The 14,106-nt window shown below is 34.1% G+C and overlaps 1 protein-coding gene across 1 annotated transcript in view; it reads left to right on the top strand.

The window, feature by feature from the left end:
* Positions 1-14,106, top strand: part of Smp_186610 (hypothetical protein) — a gene marked incomplete at both ends in the record, with an annotated part of 53,622 nt that continues 39,516 nt past the window's right edge. Inside the window, one exon of the mRNA XM_018789786.1 lies at positions 1-70. Coding sequence (XP_018647426.1) covers positions 1-70 — 70 coding nt within the window. The remainder of the gene's footprint in view (positions 71-14,106) is intronic.

Genomic DNA, 14,106 nt, shown 5'->3' with positions numbered 1-14,106 from the left:
ATGTTACGTAATTCAACTGAATTAAATGATATCATCAATAAGAAATTGGATATGTTCTCATCATTTAGCCGTAAGTTATTAATAAATTATTTGGATAATGTAATTTATTTAACTATCTTTACATTAGAAATACTTTCTAAATGAATAACAACAAACTATTCAATGATAAGTAATTTGATAGATTTAGGATGATCAAGATAACCAATAGCTAAATTGTTTTGTGTACAATTAACGACTGTATTAATCATAAATTCATCTTAATTTGCTTGATCAACCATCTTAACATTGAACAGATCGGAATTGGAGCATTTTATATTATTAAAGAGTTATAAGTTCTCAGATTCTTCAGTGAAACTTCGTGTACGGTTTATCATTACTGTGGCATTACATAGTTATTGAGTTGGCTTAATAGTAATTAAGTGCTAGTTCAAAGAATATACAACATTGCCTTCGAAAATGTTTAATAAAAGCAATTTAAATTAAAGGTTCTGAACTAATCTCATTTTGATACCATCTAAATGAAATTAGGTCACAGAAACCTGTAAGGCTGAACTATCTGTTAATTGCTATGTATTAGTAAGGATTATCTACAACCAAAAAAGGAACTAACATTCAAACTATCATTTACTAAATTCATGATTGAAAGACACTTTCATGAAACTATTCAGACAATGCCTGATTGATTGATTTCATTTTGTTTAATAAAAGATTTATTTGATAAGCAAAAAATTATGTTCTATAATAAATAAGTTTACTTAAATGATTGAAAATACGATCCAGTAACGGATTTGCTCAAAATATTATGTGAATTGTTACTGGTTACTGAATATTTATAAGTAGTATAAAATAATACACAAAAGATAATCGGGTAAATAGAGTGTCATGATAAAGAACAAGAACAGTCTTGACGTGTATATTAGAATACATCTATAACTATCCATTGAAAAGTTTTTTCTTGATCATTTCACTTTTTAGTTAATGACAATTCAACTACGACTAATTAAATAAATTTAGAAGTTTCAACTAATGAAGTTTAAAATAATTATGAAACAATGTGTTGTAATTTTTCTCGTTTTTTTTGTTTTCCTTAATTATGTACGATTTAAAATGTTAATAAATTTCTTGTGATTATATTGTATTTGTTTCTTAATTGATAAAGGATAAAGTCAAAAGAGTGAAAGAAGACTTGGTTGGGGATGATCACTTTATTGTTCAGTGTAAAATTACAGAGTTGTTTCGTAAAATGTAACAACTATACATTAAATACACTTAGTGTTGTTTGTTTGAATCTTCCCATCGATGTGTTTTGGACTGCAACTGTTCAGTCTCTAATTGGCATATGTGCATAGTGTGCGTATTGCCACAGTGGCTATCAGGACTCAGTGACTGAATGGATAAAGCGATGGTGTTTGAGGCGAAACGTACTGGGTTCGAGTCCCATAGTGAACATCAACTCTGAGATGCAGGTACACCCAACTGACGAGTCTCAAAGAGGACGAAACGCGCGTCAAACTGGATTCCACTGCTAGCCACTATCCATCTTTACTTATTATGGAATAAATAGTTCATATACAAACTTTCTATTAAATTGTCTACTACATCTTTTATGATTCTTTCAATTTCGATAGTGTAATAAGAAGTCGAAAATTATCAGAACTATGTCATGATATGGCAGTGAAACATGGCCGATAAGAGTATAGGATATTCGTAGGCTACTAGTGTTCGATCATAGGTGTCTTCGAAGCATTGCTCGTATATACTGGGACCACCGGGTAAGTAATGCGGTTGTTAGGAAACGGGTACTAGGTAAGGATGGAAAATCGATTGATGAAGTAGTGAAACTTCATCAGTTGAGATGGCTGGGACATGTGTTACGTATGCCCAACCACCGACTACCCCGACGTGCAATGCTTTATGGTGTAGGAGTAGGTTGGAAGAAAGCTAGGGGTGGCCAGAACAAAACATGGCATAAATCCATGAAGTCGCTGACAAGTGGACTGGGCCGTGTTGGTAGGTGTAGACTACCTGGTTGGGATTCGCGAGATGATAGCAACCGATGGCTAGAGACCTTAAACGACATGGCTCAAAATTGTTTGCAATGGCGAAGGTGCATCCACCCATTGTGTTCTCCCAAATTCTAATCGTCTGAATTCTTCATGTCCCTATCTTTTATCTCTTTTCAAATTCATTTCACCAGATTATACTTCTTGAATAACATCTTCAAACCCTTATCTTTTCGATTACGGCTTATACTCTTACTACCTCTACCACTATGGGATTTGAATCGACAGCTTTATCTCTGCGCTAATGTGGTATGGCAACTCGAACTGATGTACGTATGTACGAAGTTCTACGTTGTAACTGACTGACTGATGTCATGATATATTAGCGCAATACATTTCGAACAATCTGATCACACATATACTTGTTAAGAACATTTATATATAAAAATAAAAGGTCAACTAGACTGGAAATGAGGGGTAAGATGAGACAAGGATAATAATAATAATATTAATATTAATATTAATAATAATAATGTGAAAACAATTCGAAACCTAATCACTCTGGATAACAAGCTAATATTACCAGGGTAGGTTTAAGGAGAGAACAAACTGTTTTTTCAATACACAAAGGAGGTTTGAATTTTCGTATGGCTAACGCTTCAATAAACCTTAGTATACATCTTTTTACACTTTTATACAACACCACATTAGCCGAGTTAAGAACAATCTTATGGCCTGTTTCGATTATATGTTTGGCGATAGAGGATGATGGATGTTTATCATCTACTCTTATCGGGTCATTTGATTATATTTGCTTCTGTAATCATTTTGGTACATGTTCACACACCCTAATTTTGAGATCACGATTGCTCCTCCCTATGTATGTGTGACCACATACACATTTAAATTAGTAAACACAGTGTGGGATGTGACACAATCGTTTTCATGTTCTTAACAAGTATACGTGTGATCAGATTGTTCGAAACGTACTGCGCTAATAAATCACATAGTTCTGATAGTCTTCATCTTCTTATTACACTATCGAAATTTATCAAAGGGACTAATTGCTTTAAACTCTCAATTCCTTACTGTTTTATTCAGTTCAATTTTCTCAATCTTCTTTTGAAAATCATTTCACTTCTGATTGGTGTTACATACTACTTATATAGACAGACATAAGTAGCATACACCACAATATTATTAGTTTATGTAGACGATTCATTTGAACAAAGTGACTATAAAGTTGTTTTATATAGTTGAGATCATGAGTCAATCGAAGCTAGACCACCATGGAAAACCTGGAAGCACTGGACGGCCGTTTCGTCCTAGTGTTGGACTCCTCAGCAATGTGCAGTTGTTGTTTGTCAAGTAAATTGGCTATCCATTATGGACAGTATACATCATGGTGTAGATTACGAGAAAAATTACTAAGTCTCTTATTTGTTATTTTATCATTTATAATAGATCAACATGTTTACTTCAAAGGGATATATTGATGTAATGAAATTTATGCAAACATTACATTTATTCTTCTCATCTCATCGATTCATTATTTGATGTTTGTGTATCCTGGTTTAAAATGCTTTTCTAGATTATTGTTAACCATTTAAGTGTAGGGAAATGAGAATTAACTCATATTCCTGGAATATGTCTACTCTAAATGATTCATTTAGATTTAACATAATAAGATATTATAATACTACAGTAGTCAAAATGTTACATATAAATAAATGAATTAAACAAGGTTATAGTGAACTATTGTAGTATGCTCTACTTATGAGGGCAGATCTAAGTAATATGCTGCAGGAATCGGAAGTAGAATGCTTACTGGCAGATGATTGAAATGGGAGAAGACGTAGAAAAACAAAGAGTAATCGTAAAATCAACAGGGTTGGAAGAGTGAGGAGGTATGTAGGGGACAACTCAACGAAGATATGCAAATGATATATTTAATGTATGATTTTCATATTTTACAAAGTCATTGCGTGATATCGCATTAAGGAATAATTTGGTTTATCGTACTTGAGTACATTATCACATTGATTACAGCATAAATGCATAGAAAATCATTTCTTAAATTTCAAAAACATTTTTTTAACAAAGGGATAAGGAAATTCATCAAAAGGCGTCAAGTTGCGGTGAGTACCATTGGAGGAAGTTTTTGGGGAAAAAACAACGAGAGAGATGTTATGTCGTGTTTAATAATAATAATAATAATACAGTCATATGAATATAATTTGTAATGCGTGAATTGTTGTCAGGTTAATTAGGATAATCAAGATAAAAGATGTATGTGTATTGAGAAAGATAAATGCATAAATTAATTACGGGGCGGGGAAGAGAAATATACATAAAAAGGGATTAGTGGAAGAAGGTAAGAGTTTATCATACATGGGATATATATCCGAAGTGGTCGAATCGTGATCCATGGTGAACAAAGATGCTCAATATACCTCTTTTGGACATACAAGTTAGGTTTTCTTGAGTTGATAGCGATGGCTTCAACTATATAGACTGAAAAGTTTATTTCGTTTTCATTTAATGTTCACTAGTTGAGAAAAGATGAAATTATTGGTAAAGTTAATGACTAATTTTATTAACCATGCTTTCAAGAATAAAGCCTAGTAACTAGTTCCATAGGACCAATCAAAGGACTTTTCAGCATATAGTCCCTCGTTAATTTAAAAGTACTACTTTTGTCAAGTTATAAGTGACTTGGCCTTCTTTCAACAGACCTAGTAAACTGGTATGTTAAAATAACACTCTCTAAATTCTTTTCAAGATCAAGTCTTAAGTAGTCTGGTTTCTTTCTTAAATTGTCTTTGTTAGTCTTACTTTCCTAGTTCCAACAAAAATTTATTAGTGAAATTAGAAGGGAATCCATTATTTAGTTTATTTATTTCTTTATCTACACCATTGAAATGATGAATAATAACTTCATTGATTGATGTATCCATCCAGTTCACAGAATGGAACCTCTCCAAAAACTCAATTGCTTCTTATCTAAATTTGTTAATCAAATACATTTCAAAGGGGATTGTCATGGTTGTTGAAATATATAATAACTAAGGCCCAGTATTACAACGAACTTTCATACTACCCAGGTCGACTGTCACTAATGTAAGGAAATCCTTTTCAGATTATCTTATCCAGATAACACACCTCTTTTGTTTAGCTGCAGCTACAATAACATAGATGTTGGAAGAATATATATAGGATGTTTTCTGAAATAATCTTAAAGTAAACACTGAATAATTCAATAATGAATAGCTCCACGTTATACAGCAGTATCAGAATCCAGTCCATCTAAAAATTGTTTGACAAATGTTTGGCAAAACTAACGTTGATTGAACCTTAAGCACAAACAAATTACATCCTTTTTAAAGTCAAAAATGTTATACTATGGTGTTGATTACGTATGTCCACATAAGTAGTATATAACGATAGTCGAGCATTGAATGTATTTCAGTAGAAGATCAATGACGAAAGAATGGGAACGAAATGCATTTGGTATGCAAATGCATGAGCAATAATAATCGGGGACGATGGACTGATATTTCAAGAAGAAACGTTCAAGATTGACACAATTGATTGATAGTTTCCAAATTAACTGTTGACTGTACGGTTATCAGATTTTACTGAGATATTCTGTAATTTTGGGCTTAAATAAATTTGACTGTCCCCACTCATGTTCTTGTTCACTACAATATAATCTATTCTTTATGATAGGTATTTTATAGAAACGTTATCTTTTGGATACATTTACAAAACTAACCTAACTTTTAATCCACATATTACTGATGTTCATGAATAAGTAGAATTTGGTAGACGGATTCGATCTAATTCTCATTACCAAGTATTATATGATAATTAAATAGTTATATCAACCGGATTATCGTTCATTATAGTACAGTGAGAACATTCTTAGAATTATAATTGTAAAGTTTATCCATTTAAATGAATCATATATACATGTTACAGATCTCCACTACTGTAAATATAGTTGCCACCAGTGAAATGAGTAAATCGTTTCAGATTTCATTCATTAGGACAAGGGCCATCTTAATGATTTCACTTTTTTGATGAAAAAGAAAAATAAGCGAACTATCAATCAAATAAGCATAATTCTAAGAGGTAGAAAAATATAAATTTAGATAGTGTAGTTAAGAAGACGAAGATTATGAGAACTATGTGATATATTGTATACGAATATTCGTCAAGATTAGAACGAATAGCTTAACGAAAATTGGGCGCCAAGTATAGAGATAACGTATTTTTGTATACATTGTATCTCGTAGCATTCCAGTCACTTGAAGCGTTAAAGAACACCATCAGAACTTGTGAAAGAGCTACATTCTGCCTTTATGTGATGAGAGATTCTTATTTCCATAAAGATTGGAAGCTGTATTTTAAATGTGTATGTTGGAGAAATGGCTGTAGAACACCTGATAATTCTCATTTTGACGTTTGATAAATAAATGTACGGTTTTATTTATTACATTGAAATTAAAAGTCAGTATATCTAGATGTTAATTAATACTTGGAAGCGCTGGACGGCCGTTTCATCCTATTGTGGGACTCCTCAGCAGTGCGCATCCATGACCTCACCTCGCGAGATTCCATTGAGTCACGCTTTCAACTATGAAAGTACTAAATCTCCACACAAAAAAATCCTTCTGTCAATAAATGCTGTTGACCTTATTCGTCTTAAGTAGTATAATTGAGATAGAAATCTAGTTCATCAGACGCAGGCTTGTTCATTTACACTTTATGCAACCAATATTTCAAATGCTTGTCAAACATGGCTATTTTTGTAATGTTTAGCTATTCCGGGCTTGACATTAAAAGAATAATATTCACATATGACGGAAAATGTACATACAGTTTTTTCTTGTTTGTCTATTATGTTTAACAAAGATAACCGAGGATTTGAAAAAATAATTCCACACTTTCTAAATAAGTAACATTTGCAATGTCATTTACAAATGATATTAAAAAATTCAGATAATGATTTGGTCAGGCTGCGCACTTACAATACATTTGCTGTTGACATTACGTGCAATCACTGACAGGAGTGTATCAGGGTAATGAAATAGAGTTGGTGTCTTTTTTTCTGAAGTTAATTTTTTTTTTATCAAAACTCAGATGGCACTTACTTATTTACTTACGTCTGTTACCCCTCCGGGAGGAGCATGGGCCGCTCACCAGCATTCTACATCCAACCCTATCCTAGGCAATCCTTTCCAGTTCTTTCCAGTTACCATTCATCCTTTTCATATCTGCTTCTAATTCCCGGTGTAATATGTTCTTTGGCCTTTCTCTTTTCTGATTCCCTTCCGGATTTCAAGTTAGAGATTGCCTCGTATAGGATGGAACAGTCAGGCATAATTATTTATTTTAAATAAAATTCTAATGTAAAAATGCATATTCTCACATCCAATCAAAGCACTTTATGCTATTTTAATTTCAACTAATCAGATAACAAATCTGCACCATTTACAGACAATTAAAAAATTATTACAGGTGACAAAAATGTTTGTGTGATTACCCCTTGAACACATATTTTCAAAAACAAGTTCACCAATCACCAATTGCTAAATTCATTTTCATACCCTGAAATTTCTAATCAATGGGTGGTAGAGGGTCATAATTGCCATGCAATTAATATCAACCCATTTACAAATTAGATCAAATATTTTGGTTGACATTAGAATCACGGCTCGTATTATCCCCCACCACCCTTGTTTTCGAAAATGAAGGATGTGAAAAAAATTTAGCAATTGGTGAACTTGTTTTTGAAAGTGTGTGCTCAAGTGCAAATGAACAAACATTTTGTCACCTGTAATAATTTTTTAATTGGCTGTAAATGGTGCAGTTTTGTAATTTGATTCGTTCAAATCGAACTATAATAAAGTGCTTTTATTGGATGTAAGAATTGACATTTTTCCATCCGATTATTACTTACAAAAATTAACTATTTTCAATGATTCACCTGCTATAGCTGCTGCCATAACGCAGGTGTATCCCAATTCACATCACCTTTTGTGCCGCGTGCACCTTCTTCGAAATGTCATCAAGAGGGTAAGCTTTTTTTTCTTTACAATTAACCCATTCATCGTATTCGTAGAGGCTACGATCTGATCTTCTTCAAATGTTCTACCGTCTTATGCTAACAAGAAATGTGGAAAGGTAAATCGAAATATGCTTTACAATGTATTGTAGCTTCCAACGGTATGTGTCATTTATCGAAGCAGCAGACGGGAATTTCTATCAATATTTGAGAGATCAGTTATTGTCCACAAAGCACAAGTGGTCGGACGCTTTTAGACCAGCTGCAATGCTTCTAGATCAAAGCAGTACAAATTTCGTTGAGACGACCCATCGAATTTTAAAGTTGCATAAGCTGAACAGAAAAACACCCGTGTTCAGATCGATATTTAGTGTTCTGCTTCGCACTGGATATTGGATAGAAGCTCGAGAAGTTCACAGAGAAAGCATTGGTGACAGATGGCTGCATTCCAACAGCTACGTAACCACAGTAACAATTGGCAATGAGTTACCGGTACAAGTCGGGCAGACAAACGTCCAAACATCGATTCACTACTTGTGTCGGCGTATGTCTGCTGAACAGCATACCGCTCTACTTAACTATGCTCATCAGTTGCTTAACGATGAATTACCTACGACCATCACAATGCCCGTCGTCCGAAATACCACAGGCACCAACCGTCAACAGAACGTAGATTTGGATGCTACCTTAAATGATGACGAGATTGAAGTAATATCTATGAACTCAGAAGAGTTTACGGACCGAGACAATGAAGAAGATGAACGTGCGCACAATGACCGACTGTGTGATATTTGCCATCTACGTCAGCCGCCCAGTGAACTAGCTGATGGAAGTGCTTGGATTTTTTGTCCATGCAACGCTATGTTTCATTCCTTCTGTGCCTACGACCCAACAGAAGTATCACCTGGGTTCAACTGTCCCATAGTAATAAAGCTGTAGATTAATAATGATCATCGCTCACTTTATTACCTTGCCAACAGCTTTTCAGGTTTTTCAAATTTAAGGTTTCAGTAAACGATTCCGTGCTGAAAACAACGTCATATAATGAAGACTTACATGTCTAACAAGTCATTAATAATAATAATAATAATAATAATAATAATGGAACATACGAAATGTAATAATAATGTTTCTTATGAGATTTATCACTGCATCGAATAATTCGATACAGTGATAAATGTCATTTAGACATTTGATAAATAAATGTACAGTTTAACTTAACAGATTGAAATACGATATTCTAAATACATAATGGTTACTTGATACTATTGACCTTATTCACATATAATTGAGATAGAAATCTATTTCGCTAGACATAAGCTTGTTCATTGACACTTCATTCAACCTATATTACATATGCTTGTCAAAACAGGTTATTTTTTCAACATTCAGCGATTTACTGTTTAACAGTTTAAGAGGAGTAATTATTATCCCTTTGTGACGGAAAATGTACATATAGTTTTTCATTGTTCGTCTAGTATGTTTAACAAAGGGAACTGTTGATTTGGAAATATAATTCCAGTCTTTCTAATTAATTAACGTTTACAATGTTATTTACAAATAAAAATAAAAAATTCAGATCATTAATTTGAAAGGCTGTGCACTTAAAAAACATTGGCTGTTAACATCACCTGCCAATAAAAATATTATGCCCACCTCAAAAATACAATTACCGTATTACATGATGACTGAGTACAACACTGACATGTATTTTCGGTGATCATTAATAAGTGATCAACTACAAATAATGTACAGGTCAACATATTTTATGTTTTTTATGGATTTACAAAAAAACCTTGATAACAGTATTGCGTTCATTTTCGACACCCTTTTCAAAGCTAAAATGATCAACTTTTTGGTATTAAGAATAACGGTTTGCAGAATAACTGAATTATAAAAATTATTTGCTTTTTTCTCAGACATTATTACTAATTTCAGATAGCGTAAAAGTTGCTTCATTTACCCATCTTTTACGGTTAGCGTGACTTCGGCATGCCCCATTCACTTTCTCTTCATCATTTACACGAATATAACGTTTATTAAATGAGCGAACTATGTGTTAAATTAACTTATGGGAATACTTAAATGAAAATGTGTTCACTAATTGTGTATTAAACATTTGACTACCTTTGAATTTCAATAATCACCATTATCAACTATTAATAAAAACTGTCAGTTTTTTCAAAAATTAACTTTCAATGATCTACACATTATTATTACCCTTGTCACGATAACTGATAACTTAAGTTGCATTTCTACTTCATAAAATAGAAGTTATTCCGATATATATATATATATATATATATATATATATATATATATATATATATACTATACAAATACTGAATCTCCACAAAAACCCCTTCTGATTATAATCATATGCTCACTAGTGACTGACTTCAAGAGATAATTCCTGGAGTTCTAGTGAGAAGCAATGACCAGTGGAGTTCAAACCACGTCTGTTGTGAGAGAGGAACTCACTGAAGATAATGATGAACGGTTGCTCAACTTCGTGGTTTGGTTTAATTTAGACATTAACTCCAACGGATGCCAGCTCAGTAGTCTATCAGTTAAGTGCTCTGGCACGAGACTGATAGGTCCTGTGTTCGAATCTCGCGAGGTGAGGTCGTGGATGCGCACTGCTGACGAGTCCCACAATAGGACGAAACGGCCGTCAAGTAGTGCATCCAGGTTTTCCTTGGTGATCTAGCTTCAATTGACTTATGCAAACAATATTAATAATAAAGTAAAGATATGCGATTAGAATATTTGAATAAAACTAATTAATACAAAAATGAATTAAAACTTAACCCCATTGCATAAGTTAGTATTGTGAAAACACAAAAGCGTATGGTTGTATGTCCATTAGTCAAATTAGATTATTATTATGATTATAATGACTATTGACATATCGTGCCTGTAGTTGGTTAAGGTAAGAGTGCTTTTACCGGATCACCACTGTTATGTCTAGGCGGTCAGCTCTTTTATTGTATGCGTGTTTCATCGGTGTTAAGTTCTAAGTCTTACCGCTTATACTGATAAAATGAGAACCACTACAATTCCCACAACTCAAAGTAAAAGCATGAATGATTGATGCGATAAAGATTTATTGATTCTCCAAGAATATATCCACATTAAACCTATATATAATGATTCATATATTAACTTATATATATATATATATATATATATATATTGAGAGAGGGAGAGAGAGGAACACATAGTTACTGTAATAGCACGCGCTAAGTATTGTTCACCTGATTTGAACAGGAAGTATAATAGTCACACTGAACGAAAGTTTATAACTGAACTAAGTTTATGCTGAGTTAACATGAAAAATATTGACCTTAAAGCACTACACAGAACGAAGCTGACATCATCTAGTCCATGGGCACGGGCAAAATGGTGCAGTTCAAAACGGTTCACATTAAGCGCGAGGATTAATAAGGGAGACCACCAAATAGACGCTTATCAATAAAGGTACCTTACGACTAATCACAAAAATAGTTTTCTAAACGTCTACTGCAGAGTCTACTTTCAAGATATACTGTAATTATTCGAACTCAATAAAAAATTGTTACTTTTTATCCTAGTTGCGTTATTCCGTATGTCTATTTAGAGCAGATAGATAGTCTATTTAGACTGATTCTTCGAAAATGATTGATGAATTTCACTTTGAATGAGTTTTAGAAGACAAAACCATGGTTTTTTAATTATTATCAAGCACGGCATGCCTGAGAAGATAGTCAATATCATACGGAACTACTATGATGGATTAAACTGCCAAATCGTCCACGGAGGACAACTCACCAACTCATTCGAGGTAAAGACCGGTGTTAGGCAAGGTTGCTCACTCTCACCCTTTCTCTTTCTCCTGGTGATTGACTGGATCATGAAGACGTCAACATCTGGAGGAAAGCACGGGATACAGTGGACAGGTAGGATGCAGCTGGACGATTTAGACTTCGCAGATGATCTGGCTCTTATATCACACACGCAACAACAAATGCGGGAGAAGACGACCAGTGTAGCAGCAGCCTCAGCAGCAGTAGGTCTAAACATAAAGAAAGGGAAAAGCAAGACTCTCCGATACAATACAACATGCACCAACCGAATTACACTTCACGGAAAAGCTTAGGAGGATGTGAAGACTTCTAAATATCTGGGCAGCATCATCGGTGATCACAGTGGATTTGATGCAGATGTGAGGGCGAGGATCAGCAAAGCTAGAGCAGCATATTTACAACTGAAACACATCTGGAACTCAAAACAATTGTCAACCAACACTAAGATCAAAATTTTCAATACGAATGTCAAGACAGTTCTACTGTATGGGGCGCAGACGTGAAGAAATACGAAAGCCATCATCCAGAAGATACAGGTGTTTATTAACAGTTGTCTACACAAGATACTTCGTATCCGTTGGTCAGACACTATCAGCAACAAGTTACTGTGGGGGACAGAAAACCAGATTCCATCCGGCGGAGGAAGAAATCAAGAAGAAGCACTGGAAGTGGATAGGACACACATTGAGGAAAGCACCCAATTGCGTCACAAGACAAGCCCTCACATGGAATCCTCAAGGCCCAAGGAGAAGAGCAAGACCAAAGAACACATTAGGCCGAGAAATGGAGACAGACATGAGAAGAATGAACAAAAGCTGGATAGAACTAGAAAGGAAGGCTTGGGACAGAGTGGGCTGGAGAATGCTGGTCGGCGGCCTATGCTCCATTGGGAGTAACAGGCGTAAGTAAGTAAGTAAGTAAAGTAACGGCATTCTTCATTAAGTGTATTCTTGAAATCGTTGTCCTCGATGCTATCCCAAGAAACTTAATGAACTTTTATTCTGTTGATTGTTGACATCGGTGATAATAAATCAGATGACTAGATTTTATTTAATATTAATTCGATGAAAAGGCGGAACATATTGGTTGAATCTTATGCACTTCTTATCAGATTATCATTTATGCCAGTTAAAATTACGCTCAGATTTACGTTTGACAGATAAAAACATTTAAAGTTTTTCAAATTATTTGGCTTAAATTCGACTTACTCACTTACTTACGCCTGATACCCCCACATGGAGGAGCACAGGCCTTCCACCACTATTCTCCATCCAACTCTGTTCTCGACAATCCATTCCAATTGTTTCTACTTGTTATTCATCCTTTTCATGTCTGATTCCAATTCCCGACGCAATGTGTTCTTTGATCTTCCTCCTTTCCGTTCCCCTCCAGGGAATTATGTGCTATTCAACGTAAATAGTCTAGCGTCAATCTATTCTCATAATCTTCTAAAACCAGTTTGATACATGCTGCTACCTCATTATATTTTCTTTTAAAGCGTTGTTGCTATATTCTTACAAGAGACTGTTTGATCTTCAATCCATTTAGACTGTTCTTTTCTCAGATCATCAATAAATTTCCATATACTTGGATGAGCGGCACCAATAATTTGGCCAATGGCTCTATTCCACCCCTCAACCACACCGTTCATTTTAGGAAGGTCTCCAATTACAAAGGGTTAATTGAACATATTTCACACCTATGAAAATTCGATTGCCCCCAATGCTCACTTTTATTAATATGCGCTTGTTGGATGGTCACCCCTTTGTTCTCACCATTATTTAATGCGAACCGAAGTTCACACCTGTTACCTTGACCAAATTTATAGTGAGTTAATACAAAAAATATCGGCCTATATAATATCCTGTTTTTGATCTTATTACACATCAAAAAGGTTGGTTATATCTCTTTTGTACAGATCTCTCGGTTTTTGTTTACTTGTAATCGGAATGGCTATTGCTTCTGGTGTTTTAAGATCAATGGATCCGATAGATGTTGAAAGAAAATTACTAACTTAATAAATTATTGATGAATGATCAATTTATTCTGGCATTGTGACAAATTTGAACCCAAATGGGTTATTTGTGAATTGTATACTGCTTTGACTAAACCTTTGTTTAGGACTTGCCTTCTAAGGTATTCATAATAGATATTTAACATTTTCATAGTTGAAATCATGAGTCAATTG

The sequence above is a fragment of the Schistosoma mansoni genome, assembly GCF_000237925.1.
Source record: "Schistosoma mansoni, WGS project CABG00000000 data, supercontig 0316, strain Puerto Rico, whole genome shotgun sequence".
NCBI classification, from domain to species: Eukaryota; Metazoa; Platyhelminthes; class Trematoda; order Strigeidida; family Schistosomatidae; genus Schistosoma; species Schistosoma mansoni.
Note: the sequence above shows the minus strand (reverse complement) of the source record. Positions and strands in the feature narration are given on the sequence as shown.